This window comes from Mauremys reevesii, linkage group 4, assembly GCF_016161935.1.
Source record: "Mauremys reevesii isolate NIE-2019 linkage group 4, ASM1616193v1, whole genome shotgun sequence".
In the NCBI taxonomy this organism is placed as follows: domain Eukaryota; kingdom Metazoa; phylum Chordata; order Testudines; family Geoemydidae; genus Mauremys; species Mauremys reevesii.
In genome coordinates this window covers 125,133,233-125,155,864 of record NC_052626.1, presented here as the reverse complement: position 1 = coordinate 125,155,864, position 22,632 = coordinate 125,133,233, and the positions used below count along the sequence as shown (strand labels likewise).

Sequence of the window (22,632 nt, the reverse complement as noted above, 5' to 3'; positions counted from 1 at the left end):
GGCCGGGGAGTGGCTGTATGTGGGGCGGGGCGGGCCGGGCCGGGCCAGGGGCGGAGTGGCTGTGCGTGGGCGGGGGTTGGTTGTGTGGGGGGTGGTTGCGGTGGGGGAGTGGCTGTATGTGGGGGCGGGCCGGGGGGCGGAGTGGCTGTTTGTGGGGGCGGGCCGGGGGCAGAGTGGCAGTGTGTGGTGCGAGCGCCCCATGGCTGCAGTGGGCTGCATCGTGAAGCTGGGGGGCAGCGCGCTGACGGAGAAGAACCAGCTGGAGACGCTGCGGGCCGAGTCCCTGCGGCGAGCGGCGGGAATCGTGCGGGGGCTGTGCGGAGCTGGCGCCGGAAGCTGCATTGTGGTGCACGGAGCAGGGTAGGAGGCGGCCCTGCCGGCGTCCGGGGAGCTCGCCCGGCCCTGTTCCCACCCACTCCAGCTCTCCCAAGGCACAACCCCCCAGCGGGGATCCGAGCCAGGGAACGAGGCTCGGGCTCAGGCCCCGGGGTGAAGGACACAGGGGGCTCCCCATTGCTGATCCCGGAACAGCCGGGATGAGGAGAAATGAGAGCCCCTAGAGGAGGGAAGTGGCTCTGTTCCTTGGTCAATCTCACTGCAGTCCCTGGGGAGGCAAGTGTTACACTGCTCTAAACACGTGTATCCATGTAAGTTGTGTATCGAACCCAAGAGTCCTGATGCCTTGTCCCATGATCTAAGTACTAGACACTTTGCCTTATTTTATTGGAACATGTGCTATGACTGGAGCTGCTAGAGATTTTTAACTTTCTCTTAGTTTCTATGAGGTGGGGGGGGGTGTCTTAATTTGCCATTCAGAGCCCTGAAACCCGTCTCCCACTCCCTTCTGATTTACCTTCTTCGCTTTACATTCCTCCCAGAATTTAAAACACCATCTCACCAAAAATCAGGTCGAGAGGACTTTTGGAGTCAGTCTTGCTTCACTGGCAAGAGGGGTTAGTTATGCGGCACCATAGCCCTGCAGCGTTTCCAGCTTTGCTAGGCTACAGAATAAGAAGAAATTGAAAATAAACACACACCTTCCTTATTATAATGCAGATAGCCAATAGAATGAGTACACTTGTTTCAAAATACTGACCAAGAAAGTCAGCATGTTTACATTCAGAACAAACCAAACAAACAAAAATTCTAGTATAAGCAGACTAGACAATACATTGGATTAATAGAGTGGCCTTCTGTCTTGAGGCCTGGGTTCAAATTTGTCTTGCTTTGGATCATTAGCGATAAGACTTTAGTGGTGCAATCTTAGGTTGTTTGTATGCAATGGCAGGGAGGGTGTCCTTGGCTTCTGTTTGCCAGAAGCTGGGAATGGGTGACGGGGGATGGATCACTTGATGATTCCCTGTTCTGTTCATTCCCTCTGGGGCACCTGGCATTGTCCACTGTCAGAAGACAGGATACTGGGCTAGATGGGCCTTTGGTCTTACCCAGTGTAACCGTTCTTATGTTCTTATCCAAGCGTCCACACTTCATTGTAAACCCAGGGTCTGCAGGACCCAGGCTTGTGGAGTCCGTGTTTCCAAGCGTCCACACTGCATTGTAAACCTGGGCTTACAATTGCTGGGCCTGGGTCTCGCAGCTGTGCTAACACATCCACACTGTGCTATGCAGATCTTGTGACTCGGGTCTGCAGTTTGACCGATGTCCACACTGCAAAATGACAGGGCTTGGCCCTGAGGCACAGCAGGACTCTCACTCTGACCACTCCCCGAAGCAAGCTTCTAGGACCAGGGTCCTGAGTGCTTACTGACCTGAGTCAGACTAATTTGTGTGTGGATGGAAGGGGGACTGGGCTCCACCCTGAACCAGAGCTGGGGCTTAGTGTGCAGTGTTGACATACCCTGAGTTAGGTCACTGTGGTGTGGTTCTCTCAGGTTTAAGGAGCTTTGGATGGGACCCAAGGGTAGGAGCAGAGAGTGGAAGGGGAGGGATGGGGCTGAAGTAAAGATGGGCACAAAATTAGGATCTGGGAGTGGCTTTCGCACATGGATGTTGTTTGGATCTGGTGTTTGGGGTTGTGCCCTGTCTGGTTATAAGGAGACGTGGGGGCAGAGGAAGGGGATTTTCAGATGAGGGTGGCTGTTCGAAGAATAAGGAGCAGTGTGAAAAGAGGCTTGGAGGTAGGAATCTAGAGGTCATGGTCGAGGTTGAGGGGCATCAGCGGAGCAGTGGGATGAGCGAGCCTAAGCTTGCTATGAAGAACGTTTGTTTAGGCAAGCCTTAAATGCTAGAGAACCGGGTGTGAGATTGGGCAACTTCTGCAGATGCTGCTGGCTATGGAGGCTGTTACCTCTGTGATAGCAGCCTCCAGACAAACCCTGGTGATGCAGTCTCAATACGCTGAACGCAACCTCCAGCTCTGCTCAGTGTTCCCACCAAAGACAATATGTTCTTGTGGCACTAATGCAAACATAGACATTGCAAAGCCCCATACATGGTGTGCTCTCACCCCACCTCCTGTCATAGTAGATGGGCCCAGGAGTCTAGCGAGCCTAGCTGTGTGTAAGGCACTCGGTAACTGCAACACTTAGCCCTGTATCCTGCCCTGGTCAGCCACCCCCAAGCTCTGGGAAGCTGGCTACACAAGCTGCTAGTCCCTGATCTTCCAGAGGAAGATGGCACCCCTTGCCCAATGCCAGATAGCCGGCAGTGCAGTGCTGCAAGGTGAGCGTGGGGGAGGGGATCCATCTCTGCCCAGTGGCTGTCAGTCACCATGAGATCGGGGCTAGAAGGGTGCTTGGAGCCTGGCTTACCCATGCTTGTCAGGGCTGCTTATCTCTGGATCATTGGGAGGGTGACCGCTCACCCAGCAGCATCTACTGCACTGCCGTGGGTTGGGAGCTCCCCTGTGCGCTGCTGGCAGAAATGGCTCCGGGCACTTGCACACCCTCCTGCTATTGGCCCACATGAGCCATGGTACACCATGTGTGTAGGTGTGGGCATCTTCTCACACTGGGCATGCTGGGTCGAGGAATTAGTGGCACTGAGTGGGATCTTGCCTGCCCTTATCCCCTCACCCTGGGCCTTCTCGCTACTCTGCTTCTTTGACCTCCCTGAATCCGGCATGTTCCTATCTGACTTGGCACAAGTGGGGAGGGAGCTGCCGGAAGTGACTAAATCCTGCAGCTGCCTCTGGGAGGGTGCCAGGCCCAGTCAGCCAGATGTCTGGCAGGCTCATCGCAGGATGGCGTGGGCACTGCGCACTAGGGAACTGGATTGAAATGAATAAATTGAGCAAACGGGCCAGGTGTATCTTGGTCTGAACATTTTAGGGTCACATTTTTAGTGGCCTGCAGCCATTTAACCTCAAGCTGCAATCCAGAAACCTTGCAGGCTATGTGGGGATGGGCTGGATTAGTACTTGGATGGGAGGCCACCAAAGAAAACCCAATATGCTTTTAAGTCAGTAGGGGGCACCCTTCCTTTTGTTCCAAGACTGGAGCAATGCCCCGGGGGTGCTGCCCTTTGGATGCACTATAAAACCAAAGCCCCTGTGATCATTACAGACCCCTTAGCACTTTTGGCAGGAGTAAGGGTGTCAGGCCAGGTGTCCTGGCCAGATTCCACCTTGGGAAGTTGCATTCTGCCTCCCTACAATTCCTGTGTGTTTCAGTTGCATACAGGATTTTTCCTCACTTCTTCCCCGGTCCTGTCCCGATGTATTGCTGTGCTGTACCAAACTGCTGCCCCGTTTCAGTGGGGGAAGGAAGCGATTCCTGGATAGAGCTCATAAGGCACATCAGGCAGCCTGAGCTGCCAGTATTTTAACATAAGGCTTCCACAAAAATATTCCCCTTTAGCCAGTGATAGACCCCCAAGGATTGGGGAGGGGGGCGATTGCCAGGGGAATTTATTTATTGCCCCCATCAACAAAAATGAGAAGAAAGGTCACCCCTTGGCTAACAGACTCGTAAGTGTCTTTTGGCCATAAATGTTTTGCACCTGAAAATATTCCAAGTATAGCATAGTGTTCCACTCTGGAAATGAGGCAAGAGGAACAATGAAATTGTAGGGGAGCTGAACAGGACAGTCCTCTGGACAAAGAGTGGTATTACTAGACACCTGCAATCAGTTCCATTCCAAAGGCAGAGTGGGGGAAATGCAGGTAGGAGCCCCAGAGACGAGCCATCCCTGCTAGGAATGAATTAGCAGCATCCAGGGGGTGGGGCTCCAGCATTGGTAAAGTGATCGCCCAATCTTCCCTGCAAAAATGATGGCTGGATTTTAACAAGAGGTCCCTAGACACTTCCCACCAGTGCACCACTGGGCCCTGAACAGGAATGGCCCCCAGATCACATTAAGATGTTTCAGAACAGGGGTCGGCAACCTTTCAGAAGCGGTGTGCCGAGTCTTCATTTATTCACTCTAATTTAAGATTTCACGTGCCAGTAATAATTTTAATGTTTTTAGAAGGTCTCTTTCTCTAAGTCTATAATTACATACAACGATAGTTTAGTTATTTAAGTAAATAAGGTTTTTAAAACGTTTAAGAAGCTTCATTTAAAATTAAATTAAAATGCAGAGCCCCCCAGACTGGTGGCCAGGCCCCAGGCAGTGTGAGTGCCACTGAAAATCAGCTCACGTGCCCCCTTCGGCACACATGCCATAGGTTTCCTACCCCTGGTTTAGAAGCTGATTGAATCCAGGTTCCAGTTTGGCTTCCTACAGTAGCCTCATGGTGGACTTCAGGGACGAGCCAGCAGTGCAGAGAGCGACTCATGATGAAAGGTTAAAAGAGCTGACTGTCGGTAAGCAGTGATACAGGGGTTATGGCAGCAGTCTAGGAATTCCTGGCAGGTGTTAACACCAGGGCAGGAGAGGAATGATTTAGGGTGGGTCACGGGGGCATAACTAAGTATAATGGGATAATGGTACGATCGGGAATGTTTAGGCTGACTATTGGGAGATCTAGGCTGACAATGAGATGTATCGACCACTCCACGGGAAGTGCTGGAATCCCAAATGCTTGGGACTTTAAAACTATTCCACACCAAACCTAAGGGACTGTCCTGTAGGGAACAATCCTGTGCTGGCTCCAGGGGGAGGTGGACAGGCCCTTTCCATCTCTGACACCTGTGAATTGCTATGTGTGACATTCCCCTTTGGTGTTGTCTGGACCTGGATCTGCTAGGTCACTCCAATCCTTGACTCTGGGAGCCAGCCTTACCATGCTCTGCTGTGAGAACCCCCACTCCTGGGCTGTTAACGCACAGCCGCTGGCATGTCAGCTGCTCCCAGCTACTTGCAAGCGAATGGCACTAGCCAATATCTCCGGTCCCAGACACAACCCTAGGAACCCCCGTCTTGCAGTGTCCAGTTATCTGGACGCTGCAAGTTTATATAAGTTTGTCAGTTTAACAAAGAAATTGATATGTACCAGGCTTGTTATCCCAAGGGGAACCTCCGACACACTGCAAACCAAACGCACTGCTTCAGGTAGAATAAACAAACATTTATAATCACTTAAAATCTATCTTTATAGTTAATAAGTCAAAGCACAAGAAGTCAGATTTGATCAAATGAAATAAAAGCAAAACGCATTCTAAGCTGTTCTTAACACTTTCAGTGCCCTTACAAACATAAATGTTTCTCACCACAAGCTGGCTGGTTACTTTTCAGCCAGGCTCTCCCCTTTGATCAGCGCTTCAGTCGAGTGGTGGTGGTGGTGGTGTCTGTAGATGTAGGAGGAAGAGAGAGAGAGCATGGCAAAATGCTTCTCCCTTTTATCATGTTCTTTCTTTCCTCCTGGCTTTGCCCCCCCCCTCCCCTTCAGAGTCAGGTGAGCATTACCTCATTGCAGTCCCAAACTGACCAAAGGAAGGGGGGTGACTCCCTCGAGGGTCTAACAGATTGTTGCTGCCTAAGCCAGTGTCCATTGTTCCTGTGAGGCTGGGCTGGGTTTGTCCCATCCATGCCCTGACAAAGTGCGAACTGCCTCTCTGTTCTTGGGGTTTTTGCCTGGGCTTGCTTTAAGCCATGAGGACACATTCTCAGCCTCATAACTATATACATGAAATTATAACCTATAACCTCACTGTAACCATTACTATAACATCATTATAACAACAATGCTCAGTGCATCATGAGCCTTCCGAAGACACCCAACATGACAAACTTTGCATTAGATACCACACCGTTTTTTTTTTAAAGATGAACATGTGGGTGTAGGGTGTTCCCTCTTAGTAAAGAGCGTCACAATATGTAGTATGGCACTTCTGAGTCCTCCCATTCACGTGGCTTGTGACGCAAATCTAGACGTCTTCCAGCATGACAGGCTTTGAACATAGGTGCCAACTTTTCGCAGTGCCAGTGGGTGCTCGACCCCCCCACCACATACCTCCGGCCCTGCCCCCATTCCAACCCCTTCCCCAAATCCCTGCCTCAGGCTCGCCTCTTCCCCGAGCGTGCCGTGTTCCCCCTCTCCCAGCGCTCACTGCCGTGAAACAGCTGTTCCGCGGCAGCAAGCGCTGGGAGCTTGGGGGAGAAGCGGGGACACCGGGCCCTCAAGGGAGGAGGCGGAGGTGATCTGGGCCGGGCGGGGGGGAGCTGCTGCACCCACCAATTTTTTCCCCGTGGGTGCTCCAGCTCTGGGAGCACCCACAGAGTCGGTGCCTATGGCTTTGAATATGCTGCAGGCTGTGCCAGTTTACGTCAACTGGCCACTCTGCTTTTTCAGTATGGGGGCCGTTGTTTTCAGGGAAGCGCATGATGTGACCTGGGCTAGCCCACACGGAGGGTGTTTCTAGCTATGCATAGAAGGAGTTGTGTGCAGACCCCCTGTGGTGAGAAGCAGTTCTAACTCAGTGCTCGTTGTATTCCATGTCTCCCATGCTGTCGCTGACCCACATCTAACCAAGGCCAGTGCAATCCCTGACCATTGCGCTCAGATGTATGACCAGCACTCAGTGAGGCAGCCTTGGAGTGTGGTTATAGCTGGCAGGGCTGCTGCCATTCCACCAGCTTTTCTTGGCAAAGCTAAATTAAATTCTAAGGCATAAAGGGGAAAACAATTTGTTATCGTGCTGTGTCTGAGAATCATAGAATCTCAGGGTTGGAAGGGACCTCAGGAGGTCATCTAGTCCAACCCCCTGCTCAAAGCAGGACCAAACCCAACTAAATCATCCCAGCCAGGGCTTTGTCAAGCCTGACCTTAAAAACCTCTAAGGAAGGAGATTCCACCACCTCCCTAGGTAACCCATTCCAGTTCTTCACCACCCTACTAGTGAAAAAGTTTTTCCTAATGTCCAACCTAAACCTCCCCCTCTGCAACTTGAGACCATTACTCCTTGTTCTGTCATCTTCTACCACTGAGAACAGTCTAGATCCATCCTCTTTGGAACCCCCTTTCAGGTAGTTGAAAGCAGCTATCAAATCCCCCCTCATTCTTCTCTTCTGCAGGCTAAACAATCCCAGTTCCCTCAGCCTCTCCTCATAAGTCATGTGCTCCAGCCCCCTAATCATTTTTGTTGCCCTCCGCTGGACTCTCTCCAATTTATCCACATCCTTCTTGTAGTGTGGGGCCCAAAACTGGACACAGTACTCCAAATGAGGCCTCACCAGTGCTGAGTAGAGGGGAATGATCACATCCCTCGATCTGCTGGAAATGCCCCTACTTATACAACCCAAAATGCCATTAGCCTTCTTGGCAACAAGGGCACCCTGTTGACTCATATTCAGCTTTTCGTCCACCGTAACCCCTAGGTCCTTTTCTGCAGAACTGCTGCCCAGCCATTCGGTCCCTAGTCTGTAGCAGTGCATGGGATTCTTCTGTCCTAAGTGCAGGACTCTGCACTTGTCCTTGTTGAACCTCATCATATTTCTTTTGGCCCAATCCTCTAATTTGTCTAGGTCCTTCTGTATCCTATCCCTACCCTCCAGCGTATCAACCACTCCTCCCAGTTTACTGTCATCTGCAAACTTGCTAAGGGTGCAGTCCACACCATCCTCCAGATCGTTAATGAAGATATTGAACAAAACCGGCCCCAGCACCGACCCTTGGGGCACTCCACTTGATACCGGCTGCCAACTAGACATGGAATCATTGATCATTACCCGTTGAGCCTGACCATCTAGCCAGTTTTCTATCCACCTTACTGTCCATTCATCCAGCCCATACTTCTTTAACTTGCTGGCAAGAATACTGTGGGAGACTGTATCAAAAGCTTTTGCTAAAGTCCAGAAATAGCACATCCACTGCTTTCCCCTCATCCACAGAACAGAATGTGTGTGATGTTCAGAGTTTGTGGTTTTCTGTGGCTTTTAAGCTACAAAGACTCAAAAAATGTTATGATAAGGACAGTGCCAAGGAGTGTCCTGCGCTGTGTCTGCACTGCTGGGGCTGGGACCCCAGGGGAGGGGGCAGCCCATGAGTACGGTTGAGGGAACCTCACTCTAGTGACCCTCTGGCTCACGTTTGGGGAGGTGTCACTGGGTTGAATCCCACAGGAGGAACAGTGGCCGTGGTGGGGCTCCGCATGAAGACAGGGTTTTGAGCTAGTGGGGTCCTCTGGATTAGATGAAGGCTGAGCAGGATTTCACTTATGTTAGGGGTGTATGAATTGGGGGGTTGGCTCAGTCCAGTATGGAGAGGGCCCATCTCAGCTGAGTTTGGGGTTGTGATTGTCTCCGGAGGTTGATCTGGGCTTGCCTCTGCCACAGACTGTCTCCCTCAATGGGGAGATCTGATGACAGGAGCCTGCTGCAGACGCTGGGTAGCTGAGAGTCCTTTGCCAATGGAGCCTCCCAGTGATCACCTTCACACCACGTGGCAATGCTTCCTTGGACGGGCAGAAGGAGCTGAGGCCTGGAGTTTTGAGGTTCTTCCTTGAGCCTGTGCAACCATAGCAAAGCAAAATGCCCCGGACCAGGCTTGGGTTTCCATTCCTCCTAAAACTGTAAAAAGAACAGGAGTACTTGTGGCACCTTAGAGACTAACAAATTTATTTGGGCATAAGCTTTCGTGGGCTTCATCGGATGCATGCAGTGGAAAGTACAGCATGAAGACACACACACTCACTCACTCTCTCTCTCTCTCTCTCTCTCTCACTCTCTCCCCCCCCTCCCTCCCCTCCCCCCCCCCCCCCCGAAAATATAGCTGGTATGGCAACATCCATTTTTTCATGTTCTCTGTGTACATATATCTTCGTACTGTATTTTCCACTGCATTCATCCGATGAAGTGGGTTTTAGCCCACAAAAGCTTATGCCCAAATAAATTTGTTAGTCTCTAAGGTGCCACAATTACTCCTCATTCTTTTTGCTGATACAGACTAACACGGCTACCACTCTGAATCCTAAAAGTGTGCTGGTTTAATGACCATCCCAGGCAAATGGGGAAAAGCAGCCCTGGGAAGAATGGGAGTGTGCAGCCCCATTCCCAGTCAAGGTGTTGATCAGACAAGCCCTCATGGTCCTTTCGTAATTGCTGCATTAGCAGAGGATCAAGTAGCACTTAATGAGTGTAGGCTCTCAGAAAACATGCTTGAAAAGGTCGGGGGTGAATATTTGCAGTAGTCTGACATAAGCCTTGGCTGCTAATAAGTGCCAGATTGTTATTTTACGATGTCCTCTCCAGCCAGCATTTTCACTACCCCTGCCCTCCCCTCCACGTGCCAAGTCCATGCACTGCAACTGCGCCACCGGGGAGCCATCACTGAGATCAGCAGGGAGAGCAAAGGTCATCATTCGGTCTCCAAGCAGCAGGCAACAAAAGGATTTGGAAGTCACTTCCTTTCTTGGACCCTGTGCAAAAGCAATGGCATAAACTGGGGTCCCTGAGATTAAGCTGCTCTGCTCGGTGGGGCATGCTTCCTTCCTGAGTCTTCAAAACACAAACCTGTTAGATGTGTTAATTCCTCGCATGGATACCAGCAAGGGGACAAAAACCTTGGAGGCCACTTGCTCCATGAGTAAGGACATGATGAACACAGGCCAAGACCTGCAGAAGAGCTCTCTGGAGCTCAAGAACTTGTCTCTTCCACAGAAGTTGGTCCAAATACAGATACCACCTTACCCACCTTTTCTCTCCCACTTGGTTAAGCTGAAAAGATACAGCTGTGCTTAGCCTTTGGGACTAGATGGCTCCAGAAGTTGGTATGGAGAGTTTTGTCACTGGCTTTGTTCGTTCTCCTTCCCATCTGATGGCTGCTCAGTGAATTGGTGTGAAATGAATTCAGTAGATCTCAGCCCAGTTCCTCATCTCCCTGCCCTCCTCCACCACCATAACTGGCTGGCACAGACTCTGTTACTGCTCTAACGCTGGCAAGCCAGACATCATGATGCATATCAAATTGCTTAGTCTGTTTGTTTAACCTGTTCCCCCTGCTGCCATCCATCCCTTCCAGGTTTTGTTTAGGAGAACATAAGATACTTAATCCTGATCAAGCTGCTGCTGAGAAGATAAACACATGGCAAGAGAGGACCATCCCAATGAGGAGGGGGGTGGAAGAAAGTGCAGTTTGCCAGGGCTGGGTTGTGTGATGCAGTTGCCTGGGGAAGCTAATTCTGCAGCAGAATTTGGAAGGGTAATATGCCCATTTCACAGAAAGGGGTGCCCTCTTTAGACTGCAGGCTCTGCAGGGCAGGAACATTGTCTTCTTTTAGAATAATTTCTTCCTCAAGTAACTTCAAGGGAATCAAATTTAAAATGGAGAAAAGGAGATAATCCACAGTAGAACTGACCTGTGGAACTCACTGCAGCAGGATATCATTGAGTCCAATAGTTCAGGTAGGTTCTGAATGCATGAATAATATCTATGGGCACACTGGCTTGGATAAGAACCTCAAGGATGGCCAATCATCATGCATCAGGTCATATGCTAATCAGCAGCTGGGGTCAGGAACTAATACTTCCTACTGCACTACATAATACACAACTGATCAGCCGTTTTATAGGGGTTTTGCTGGAGCATCCAAGGCTGGCCGTGTTTGGGAGCAGGATAACAGTCTAGGTAGACTATTGGGCTGTTTCTTTAGGATGATTCTGATGTTCCTAAAATTGTTCTTGAGATTTTCATCCTTCAGCAAATGTGTTATGCTCTGGCTCTACCATTGCTTTAATAGATAAGAAGAACACACTTTGCATATTGCTAGCCTAGTGTCTTCCAACATTAATGGCCAAATTTGCAAGTCTGCCATCCTCATTGTTCCCAATTGTGTGTGTGACTTCTCCATTGTTCTCCAGTGTGGGGTATTGTTTTGGGATTTTCCATTGATCTTAATGAGAACTCCTGGATGCGGAACTGTTCTTGAAATTTGGCTCTAATGAATTAAGTGACATCATCCCTGGTCCACTTGCCACAAAGGGAGTTGGTGGCAAAGACGTGTTAAGAACCTAGGAGTTCTTGGCTCCTTGTCCTATATGCATCCACTTAATGCATCCTCCTAATCCACTTTTTCTAAAATTCATGGGGCTAGATTTGCAGTTGTGTCCAGTGCATACAGGGTCCAGCTATGGGAAGGGCCCAGTGGATACAGGGTCCATTGGAGGTAGTGGAGTCCCTGTGGAGCCATTTGTGACTCTGATCTCAGAGCTGGTTCTGCCCTGGCCCTGCGGTAATATTAGAGCAGTTTTGAGGCTATGGTGAAGTATACTGGTGGGTAAGGTCCTGGACTGGGACTCAGGAGATACAGGTTCATTTCCAGGCTCCTTGTATGGCCTTTGGGCAAGTCACTAAATCTGGCTGCACCTCAGTTTCCTTTTCTAGTGGGAACTGGGAATGATACCACCTCCTTTCTCCCACGTTTTGTCTGCTTTGTCTATTTAGACTGTAAGCGCTTGAAGGCCGAGACCATCTCATGCTATGTCCTAGTCTCACAGAGCAGCATTTCCAGCTCTCTTTTTCTAGTGTAGTTTTACAGTAAGGCAGCATTATTATTTTTTGGTTGAGCAACCGATAACATGCTTGGAGCTGTGCATGACGGTCCCTGCTCTGAAGCGCTCACTATCCAGAAGACAGACACAGAGGCCTCAGTGTTGTTGACGCTCATAATTTTACTGCAAGTCTTTTGCTTTTGGGCAGTTTTCTTAAAGGCCCAGCTCCTGGTATCATGTGATGATGTGAGAATCTCCACTTTTGGTTAAAAATTGAATTTCTGTCCCTTGTGGTTGCATAGAAAAGGTTGCAAATGTGGCCCAAGTGCACTAGAAAGGTTCAGAAATCAAACAGCAAAGGAAAAGGCTTAAAAAAATCAGGAAATCCTTACAAAAGCAATCTCGTGATTTTTGGGGCCTGGCTAATGAGTTTTGGCAATACCGAGTCCTGGGCCATACCAGCTTATCCATATCGGTTAAATCAGTGTCCTGTAGGCTGGGTACATTTAGATTAATGTAAAGGTGCTCATCTTGGTAGAGCCGATTCCTGTACATTTCAGAAAGATGAACTGGGAATCTCAGAGAAGGGGGTCCCATGAGAGAACTTTATTTCCTTTTATTTATTTTTTCCCAGCTAAGCTTTTCATTAGAGACTATACTGCACTGTGACACTGCCTGTCACTTGACTGCTCAATGAAGTTAACTGTTACCTATAACTTTTAGAAAAGAGGGTGACCTAGTGGTTAGAGCAGGGCCCCAGCACTCTGGATCCTTGGGTTCTATTTGTGGTTCTGGGAGGGAGTGTGTTCTAGTGAGTAGAGCAAAGGGTTGTGTGTCAGGGCCCCTGCTTCTATTCCCACCTCTAGGTGGCAGTGTTGTCTGGTGGTTAGAGCAGGGTTGTCATAACTATAAAGGGAAGGGTAACAACCGTCCTGTATATAATACTATAAAATCCCTCCCGGCCAGAGGCACCAAAATCCTTTTACCTGGAAAGGGTTAAGAAGCTCAGGTAACCTGGCTGACACCTGACCCAAAGGACCAGTAAGGGGACAAGATACTTTCAAATCTGGAGGGGGGAGGCTTTTGTTTGTGCTCTTTGTTTTGGGGTTGTTCGCTCTTGGGACTAAGAGGGACCAGACATCAATCCATATTCTCCAAATCTTTCTGAACCAGTCTCTCATATTTCAAACTTGTAAGTAACAGCCAGGCAAGGCGTATTAGTTTATCTTTGTTTTCTCAACTGGTGAATTTTACTTTCGCTAGAGGGAGGTTATCCCTGTTTTGTTGTAACTTTGAACTAAGGCTAGAGGGGGTTCCTCTGGGCTCTTTGAATCTGATTACCCTGTGAAGTTATTTTCCATCCTGATTTTACAGAGATGATTTTTACATTTTCTTTTTAATAAAATCCTTCTTTTAAGAACCTGACTGATTTTTCCATTGTCCAAAGATCACTTTGTAACCAGTTGGTTAGGAGATTATTCTCTGGCCTCCCCAGGAAAGGGGGTGTAAGGGTTTGGGGGGATATTTTGGGGGAAGAGGAACTCCAAGTGGTCCTTTCCCTGTTTCTTGTAAGTCACTTGGTGGTGGCAGTGTACCAGGTTTTAACCTAAGCTGGTAGAAATAAGCTTAGGGGGCTTCCATGTGGGTCCCCACATCTGTACCCCAGAGTTCACAGTGGGGAAGAAACCCTGACAGGGTCCTGGGAATTGACTCCTGGATTCTAGTCCTTACTTTGTTGCTGTCTTTGCCTCAGTTTCCCCACCTTTCAAATGGGAATAATGATACTGACCTTGGAGGAGTATTTTGAGGCGTAATTCACGCACTGCAAAGTACGATGAGATTCTCCTATGAAAACTTCTGTGTGAATATTTCAATAACGGTGGCAACGATGCTTAGTAAAGGCCCCTCTCAGTCATGTCAGCAGGGCCCTGCCATAGAGGCAAACCATGGGTGGCCGGGAGCATGTGCAGGGTCACTCATTGCATTCTCTGCACGTCGCAGCCTTTCTTAAGCATGAGGGACCATTGCAGCTTCCAAAACTCCTGTCTCCTGTCGGTTTATATCTCTGGGCTAGTCTACACTGACACCGCTAAAGCACTGGGGCACTGTCTACACTGGCGCTTTACAGCGCTGTAACTTGCTGCGCTCAGGGGGCTGTTTTTTCACACCCCCGAGCGAGAAAGCTGCCGCGCTGCAAAGTGCCAGCGTAGAGAAGCCCTCTATTGCCGACATCTTTCTGGGCAGCCAAGCGTGTGGAACTGCTAGAAAGCAGATGCCAAGGGGGGGCTGGGCTTTTGATAGTTACTATATAAAGAGGTGTTAAAACTCACTTGGGGTAATTTACGCTCTCCGCCCACGCCACAGCCACTTTAACTCTCCTAACCCTGGCATTCCTCCAAATGCATAGGGAGGAAGTCTGGATCCCCTGCTCCCTGTCAGATCAGATGCGTCTGCAGTGCCGTGAGCCCTAAGGCGAGCATCATAGACACTAGGCCCTATCGCACCCTACAAAATGCTCACACACGCACGTCTCGTGGTAAAGGAATCTTCACTAGGGCTGGCAGAGGGGAAAGGTGATGGATATAGGCACACAAATGGATATAGACTATAGGAGAGGGCAGTCTGTGAGATGTCTAGCTAAAGCAGGGGTGGACAAACTGGCCGCATCCGGCCCTTCAGACATTTTAATCTGGCCCTTGAGCTCTCTCAGGGGAGCAGAGTCCAGGGCTTGCCCTGCTCGATGCTCCAGCCGGGGAGCGGGGTCACGGGTTGGCCCCGCTCCGTGCGGTTCCCGGAAGCAGCAACATGTCCCCCTTCCAGCTCCCACATGTAGGGGCAGCCAGGGGGCTCTGCACGCTGCCCCTGCCCCAAGCGCGGCCCCCGCAGCTTCCATTGGCCAGGACGGGGCAATGTGCAAAGCTGCCTGGCCATGCCTCTGCGTAGGAGCCGGAGTGGGGACATGCCACTCCTTCCGGAAGCTGCTTGAGGTAAGGGCCGCCCAGAGCCTGCACCCCTTTCTCCCTTCCGGGCCCCAATCCCCTACCCCAGCACTGATCCCTGTCCCGTCCTCAAAACCCCTCATCCCCAGCCCCACCCCAGAGCCCACACCCTCAGCCCTCACCCCCCCATCCCAACCCCTTACCTCAGCCCGGAGCCCCCTCCTGCACCCTGAACTCCTCATCCCCAGCCCCACCCCAGAGCCCGCACCCCCCAGCTGGAGCCCTCACCCCCTCCCACACCCCAACCCCCAATTTCATGAGCATTCATGGCCCGCCATACAATTTCCATATCCAGATGTGGCCCTCAGGCCAAAAGTTTGCCCACCCCTGAGCTAAAGGATATCAGGGCTGGTTGGTGGAAGAGAGATGGATTCCCTTGTTCATCAGAGTTGTTTGCAGGCAGGACCATCTCTTGTGTCAGTTGTCAGGTTTGGTGCTGTGTTGTCTTACTGAAGCGCTCTGTCTTGTCCTCTTGCTATGCCATGCTCCGAGTTCTCCCCTTTACTATAGTATGGATAGTGTGGGAGGATGCTATTATGGGTACTGCACTGCAGAGTCAACTGCACGGCAAGGCACTCCCAGCCCTGGCTTGGGTGTACTGCTGCCAAGGGGTCCCATGTGTGGCATCTCTGAGCTTTTCTTCCCTGTGATCTTGGCTCTCCACCCTTCCATGTGCTTCCCCCACCCCTGCACCAGGAACTGGATCCTAGAAGTAATAATAGGAGCACTGTCTTTTTAAAGGCAGATCAGCCTTGTGGTCCACATCCTTTTAAAAGGGATCGGGGGGTGGGGGGAAGGAAATTTGGATTTTTAAGCTTTCCTCTTTCTTTAGAATTTATGAAGAAGGCCAGAAAGGGGCTTGTATTTGGAAAAAAAAACCCCAGATTGTTTCTTACCCTGTGAATATCAGGAGTGTCCATTCTGGTCTTCTCTGTTTTGCTGGAGGTTTCACTGGAGGACCCGGATATGTAGAATAGCAGCTCTCTCAGCCCTCAACTGAATGGGGTCAAGGTGTTTGATCTTTAACTCAGATTTTTTTTTCTCCCAGCTGTTTCTCAGGCATTAGAGTTAAATAGGTGCTACTGAAAAAGACAAAACATAGTGCTTAAAAATCTGAATAAATCCATTCCCCTCTCAGGTATCAGGGCTTACTTTGTTGCTGTCTGTGAAGTCATAATCCTATTATTTCCTAACTGTCCAGGGAAAAGCAAGGTAAGTGTAGACCTGAATTTCTAATGTAAAAAGCAAGCAAAAAAACTAGAATGTTCAGACCTTCTTTATACATTACAAAGGAGCAAAAATTTTATACATTACAAAGGAACAAACAGTTTTTCCCCTTTGTCCATCACCCGTAGGAAGTGATAATTATCCTACATTTATATTACAGCCCCCTAGCTTACATTAAAAGAATAGTAAGTTTGCAAAATCAAGCTCTCAGAAGTTAGAAAAAGCCAGAAATTAAGTTGCCTGTTGTTTACTAATAGTATAGCCAACCGATTGACTTGTGGTTCATTATGAAGAATGTTCAAGAGACAAAATACCCAAACTCAGCCACAGTTATTGTCTAAAGACAAAATATACAATATGAAAAGAAGACATACGTGCCCTCCTCCTGAGAAGCAGTTTTTATCTCGCAGCATGTTTGAAGCACATCTTCTACGAAAAGTAAAGATACACCCCCCCAAACCACCTATATTTATATCATGACTGCTCCCATTTAAAAATAATTTATATGTAATCTAAGAGCAACCCACCAATTCCTTAACTTGTTGTTCGGTACCTTTCTACATTCCAAACTAGTTGGGTGTAGAAGTACCTCCCAACCTGTGCTAGGAAACACCATTTATGTATCTTGGCTTTAACAGGCTTCCTGTTTTTTAATGCCAAAGCTGACTTTAGGTTTGCAAAGTGTTGTGGGATACATGACGTGGGTGAACAGAATTGTGGAAAGAGCCTAATACATTCCGTTAATACAACTTCCCATCCCTTCTATCTATAATGTATGTTAATACTATGTGCATAATACCTACCTAATGTGATGTATACTATGTCTAACATACATGTATTGGCTAACACTGCAACCTTAATTTGGCCTTTTGATACAGTCTTTATTTATATGGGCTTTTCTATCGTGCTCATCACTATAGTAGTTGAGTGCGGCACAAACATTAATGAATTTCTCTTCACAACATCCCTTTGAGAGAGAGAGAGATGATCATCCCCATTTTTCAGATGGGGAACAGTGGCACGGAGAGATTAAAGCCAAAATTGTCAAATGCCCAACTGGCGCTGCCACCAGGCAAATAGTGGGGGTTACTTAGCATTTTTATAGCACATTATATGTTCGGAGTTGCAGCTCTAATTGACTTCAGTTGCAGTTGTGAGCACCCAACCCTTCTACAAATCAGACCCCAGGGGGCATACTTATAAAGACATTTAGTGGATTTCACAGCTATTTGCTGGCAGCAGAGGAATGGTGAGACCCAAGTCTCCTGAGTTTAATTCCAGATTCTGGGGGTGGGTGTATGTAGTGGTTACAGACCCTTTTACCCCTGTTCCTCCAGCCTGTCCCCCTCTGCTGTCATCTCTGCCTTTGCCTCCATTCAGGTACCTGTCACCTGTCCCACACTGCTCCTGTCTCTCCCTTCCTCCCCCACCTCATCTTCTGTCCTCCTCTTCTCCTATTTCCCACTCCCACGACTCCTACACCTCTTAGTCTAACCTTGTCCTCTCCTCTGCTCCTCACCCCTCTGCATTCCAGTTGTGCTGTTCCTCCTCCACACTGCCTAGGCTCTAGCAGGGCTCGGGAAGTATTCAGGGCATAGGAGAAACTATCTCCTTGGCAAGTGGGACGAGCAATTGCAGGGAAGGTCCTGCTCAGCTCAGGGTGGAGCATGCTCAGTGCAGATGGAAACTTCAAAGAATTTAGCTGCCAAACTCTGTCTCTACTGAGCGTGTGCAAACTGAGATTTTCAGAGACTTCTTAGTTGGTCAAGTTTGGGCAGATTTTCAAGAGGTCAGCAGAAGGCTTATCCCTGATACCAGGGCCAATTGCCTGCAAAATCTCAAGTCCCTGCTCCAAAGCACGGAGGCTTTAGAACAGTTGTGGGCAGTCTGTGGGCCACATGCGGCTCATCGGGGTAATCTGATTGCGGGCCGGGAGGTATTTTGCTGATGTTGACTGTCCACAGGCACGGCCCCCCTGCAGCTCCCAGTGGCTGTGGTTCGCCGTTCCCGGCCAATGCAGATTTTATAGCTGTAGATACAGCCATGTGTTGGTTTATGGATTTGGAGAACAGCAGCAGCATGGCAAATCCCAAAGGAATATAGAGCCTCCTTGTAGATCGAGCACCACCTGCACTGATCTTTAACTAAGTCCAGTTGGATATTCAGTTTATGACCATCATTGGTGATCTTATCATGCCACTGAAGCTTTTAGGCAACCTCGTGATCGCTGGCCAGGTAGCAACATTTCTTGGAAAACACACTTTGTAATTCATTGGTCTTCCATCTTAATATCATGTCCATACCAGGAAAGGTACTGGGTATATGCAAAATTAGTGACAATACACTACTAAGGTTGCAAATTTACACAGCTAAAATTCAGGAAATACAGAGTTAAGGATGCAATCTCAGCCTTAACTCTGGTCCCTTGTGCTTACACTTTAAAATGCAATTTCTGTTTAGTTCATTATAAATGGCTTGCCAGTTAGCACCATAGGGGATATAATGCAATCTATAATTTCTTATGCAATATAATATGTTTTATAGACACTAGGTCTGATTTCCATTTAAACTACAGCCCTGTCACGCCATTCTGGTGATATAAATGTAACTTACTCACACTTTAAGGCCTCTTTATACTTCCAGAATGGTGCAAAGGGGCCCTAATGTAGTTGCAAATCAGGATCAAGAAATTGTAGAATGATAGAACATGTATTCTTCAGACTTGGCTTGATTTTTCAGACTCACTGAAATCTACAAAATAAGTCAGATTTGAAGGAAATACTCTTGGTAGTTTAAAAACTATGAATGTGTAGAGTTGGCCTGTTGAAACTTGTATTTGTTTATTTTAAGGTTGGCTCTGTGTCAGAGCAGCTGGGGGGCCGTGATGGGCTTTAGATTCAAGTCATTCTCACTTGTAGGTGCTGAATGCTTCAGAGGGTGACCTAAAGGGCAGGAAGCATGAGGTATTGGATAAAGGGCAAGGCTGGGAATCAGAGAGCTGAGCTCGGTCCTTGACTCAGTGCCTGACTTGTCGAGCAATCACAGCTGTGTTTTCCAAAGCAGCGACTGATTTTAAGGGGCTCAATTTGAGATAAGAGGCAGCCACAATCAGATGTTGGTCCTGATGCTTAGACCGAATTACCAAAATCGCTGCCTCCCCAAGTTCCCCTTCCACTAAGCCTCCAGCTTCCTACAGCCCAAGTTCTATTGCATGACTCTGCAGTCAGCTCTGCTCTTCTGGCTCCTTGCTTCAGCCTCTGACTTTACTAGTCTGCTCTTCTGGATGTGAGGCCCTGCATTCCAGATTCCCGTCTGGCCTTTGGTAGCTTGTGCAACCACCTGCCTTCCCCTTTCCATTCCCTAGCTTGGACTCTCTGGCTCTCTGCTCCACTTAGGCCTAGTGAGCTGCCTCTGTGAGCTCCTGTCTGGGCTTACTCCTGGCTTTCACATCACCTGCAATGCGGAGTTGTATCCCAGCTTCTTCTCAGTCACACCACCTGCTCCTCCATCTTCACGGCTGAGAACCCTTCCCTGCATGAGCTGCTGCCTGGAGCCCCAGCCTTGTCAGACACATGAAAGTGAAGACAGAGGGGATTGCTCATGTGTCCGGTGGGCTGTCCTTACACAAGTGTGGCTGGACCACAGGGTCCAGAAAGCATCTGCCCAGGTGGCCTCCCATTGGCCAGGTGACTGACGTGGTCTGGTACTCTGACCAAGTCCTGGCCCCAACCCACCAGGATCATTTTGGCAGGGGATGTTAGAGCGATGAGGCCATAGAGTCACTACATTTTATTTAATTGCTTATGTGATGAGATCTCCGAGGTGCAGCCTGAGACCATGGGACCTCTGTGCCCCCGAACTCTCTTCTGCCTGGGCTGTCTCTCACAATGCCTTGCTAGTGACCAGCAGCGAACCCCTCCAGGTGCTGTTATCTCAGCACAACCACATGTGGAGACCCAACACCCAGCTAGATTGCATGAATGTTCCCAGAGCCACTCATGAATCACACAGAAAAAGGCACCAGAGCCAAATCCCCCCAGTTCCCAGCACTGTACCTCAGGGATAAACTGTCTTGCACTGCTCAAGATGAGCAGTGCAGATTTATTAATTGGTTCACCACTTCATCAATGGAAAGTGGACATACACCAGCCTTTGCAAACCTGAGCACATTTGCCACAGAGTTCAGGCAAACTCGCTGGTAAAGATAAACAGTAAAAGAAGTTTATTGACTACAAAAGATAGATTTTAAGTGATAGGCAAAAAGTCAGAGTTAGTTACCAAAAGAAAAGAAAATATAGCCATGCAGTCTAAACTCTCAACCCTATTACACTGGGCAACATCTAGATTAAGCAGTTTTTCTCACCCCACTGGATATTGCAGTTTACAGTACACAGATTTCACCATTGAAATCTGGGCCAGTCCCCTTAGTTGGAGTCTTCAGAGTGTCCTTGTTGCTTTCAGCATAGGTGGGTGAAGGAGAAAGGCCCAGCATGTGGCCACTCTGTTTTATGCTCAGTCCATGTGCTTGGAGAACACAAGTCCAGGCATGCCTGGGTGGGCATTGCTGAGTCTCCAGGCAAGGTTGAGCAATTCCCCTGCTGTGGCCTCATGCAGGTGAGTCATTGCATTGTAGCTCCCTGGCTGGACAATGGCTGTTGATGGGTTGTTTGATACCCTGCCTGGGCATTGGTTACTTTCCTTGCTGTTGCCTCTGGGGAGCTAATATCTGGCTGAATCCCCAATTTACAGCATGTTTTAGTGACCACCATACAACACAATTCTCATAACTTCATATGCATTAATGATACACATCTATGGATAGAGAAATGACTTTCAGCAAATCATAACCTTTCCCTGATACCTTACAAGGCATGCTTTATATGCAAGATCACAATCCTATATAAATGAGGAATATGGGGGTTATAGGGTGCTCCCCCAAGGTACAGAATGTCACAGCTTATTTCACCACAGAAATGCACCCACATCTGGGGTAGAACACAGCAGCTGGGTCTCTGGGCACAATGACACTGCACCACAGATTAGGACAGGAAGTGAAGGCAGTGGACCCTGGCAAAGGTAAATGGAGTTGCACTGCCTCTGATCTCTCCTCTCCAAGTGATCCCAGGGAGTGGGGTTGGGCAATTACTCTTCTGTTTGCTTGCGTAGGGTACTGCAGGGTTCTACTCTTACCCCACCTGCCCAGTGCGTATGTGAAGGGAGAGTGTGGAATGGTCTGGGCTGAACTTCCATCACCATGTGGAAGACACTCAGCCCTACAGCTCTGTTCCATCTGCCTCAGATGGTGTGGCAGGCTTCTCCTGCTGTCCAGCCACGATAGAGTCATGGATCAGAGCTGTGGCCTTGTGCAGGTTGTTGGAGACAGGTGATGGGGCAGACAATACCAGCGTCTCTGACTCGGGGGTCTGCCCATCTCTTGTTGATAAGGTTAATACTCAAAGGGCCCTTTGGGATCCTTAGCTGCTCCTGGGTCCCCAGGTCACAGCAGTAGTTAATATTTTTATTTGCACTTACAGACTCCACCTCAGGAATCCTGGTCTCTTTTACCTCCAGACTGGATTAATCTGATGGGCTTTCCTTGGAGCTATCCCGGAATGGCGCTTGGGAGCTTTGTCTGGTGCAGAATGCAGCTGATTGTTTCATGAGCAAGCGCTTCTTATGGGGAACATAATATCCCAGTGCCTTATGGTCTGCTTTGGCTTCCAGTTTGTTGCTAGGACACTTAGCCCTGGAGCCCTGTATCGATAGGGTCCTGGCTGCCTCAGACACACCTTCTCTCTTCAGGCTCCAGCCCAGCACTTGAGATCAGCTGAGATAACTACGTTGTCAGCCCCTGGATCTGTATGACTGCATGCTGGGGACAGAGAAGTGTTAGCGGAGGGCCCTTGACCCTGGCATTTATTTCCCCCCATTCATGTCATGTGGCGAGGCTGATGAATTGTGGCCTGGTTCAGGGAGGTTTCTTTGTAAGTGATGTTGTCTCGTGTTAGCAATGGTTGAGTTCTGTTTTTGTACGTGCACCTCGAGAGATAGGAAAGAGGCCAAAGCTCACCTGCAAAGAGGGACTGTGGATGTAGGTCTTTTTGTTAAATGGCATGACGTGCTTTGAGCTGTAGAGGAGCACTCCCATTATTATACCAAGATAAGCACAGGGAGAGCGGAGGAAAGAAGGAAGATGCGTAGACTGAGAGAGAGAAATGGAAAATGGCCAAGTTAGGTTGATATGTTAGAAAGGAAAAGAAGGAAGATGCTGTATCCAGGGAAGTCCCAGTGGGGGGTTTAGGGACATGGAATTGAAATACTTCTGTTGGAAGCTGGGTAGGACCCTGGGACACAGAGCACCCCTGCTCTTGCTGGAACTGTCACGATGGGATTTTTAATAACCATGAGGGGCTGGAACATTGTCATCATGTTCTTTGCTGTCGTTATTTATTTACATGACCCAGGCTCTTCAAAGTTCTTTATTTTGGCTCTTTGGGCTCCTGGCATTTTGGGGAAACACCCTCACTTCCCCTCTCCCCCCAGTACCAGTCTTTCTCAGTGGTTAGGGCAGTAGCCT

The 22,632-nt window shown here is 49.0% G+C and overlaps 1 protein-coding gene across 3 annotated transcripts in view; it reads left to right on the top strand.

Annotated features, from left to right (window-relative positions):
* The window catches only part of LOC120404739 (isopentenyl phosphate kinase-like), a 44,452-nt gene that overhangs the window by 5,195 nt on the left and 16,625 nt on the right, over positions 1-22,632 (top strand). Inside the window, exon 1 of one of the 3 annotated variants that reach the window (XM_039537693.1) lies at positions 167-360. The exons of 1 other annotated variant lie outside the window; for it this stretch is intronic. In XM_039537693.1, coding sequence (XP_039393627.1) covers positions 200-360 — 161 coding nt within the window. In that variant the 5' untranslated portion in view covers positions 167-199. Of the gene's footprint in view, positions 1-166; positions 361-20,531; positions 20,670-22,632 lie in introns of those variants that run through there. One more of the 3 variants, XM_039537694.1, reaches the window with a different exon arrangement.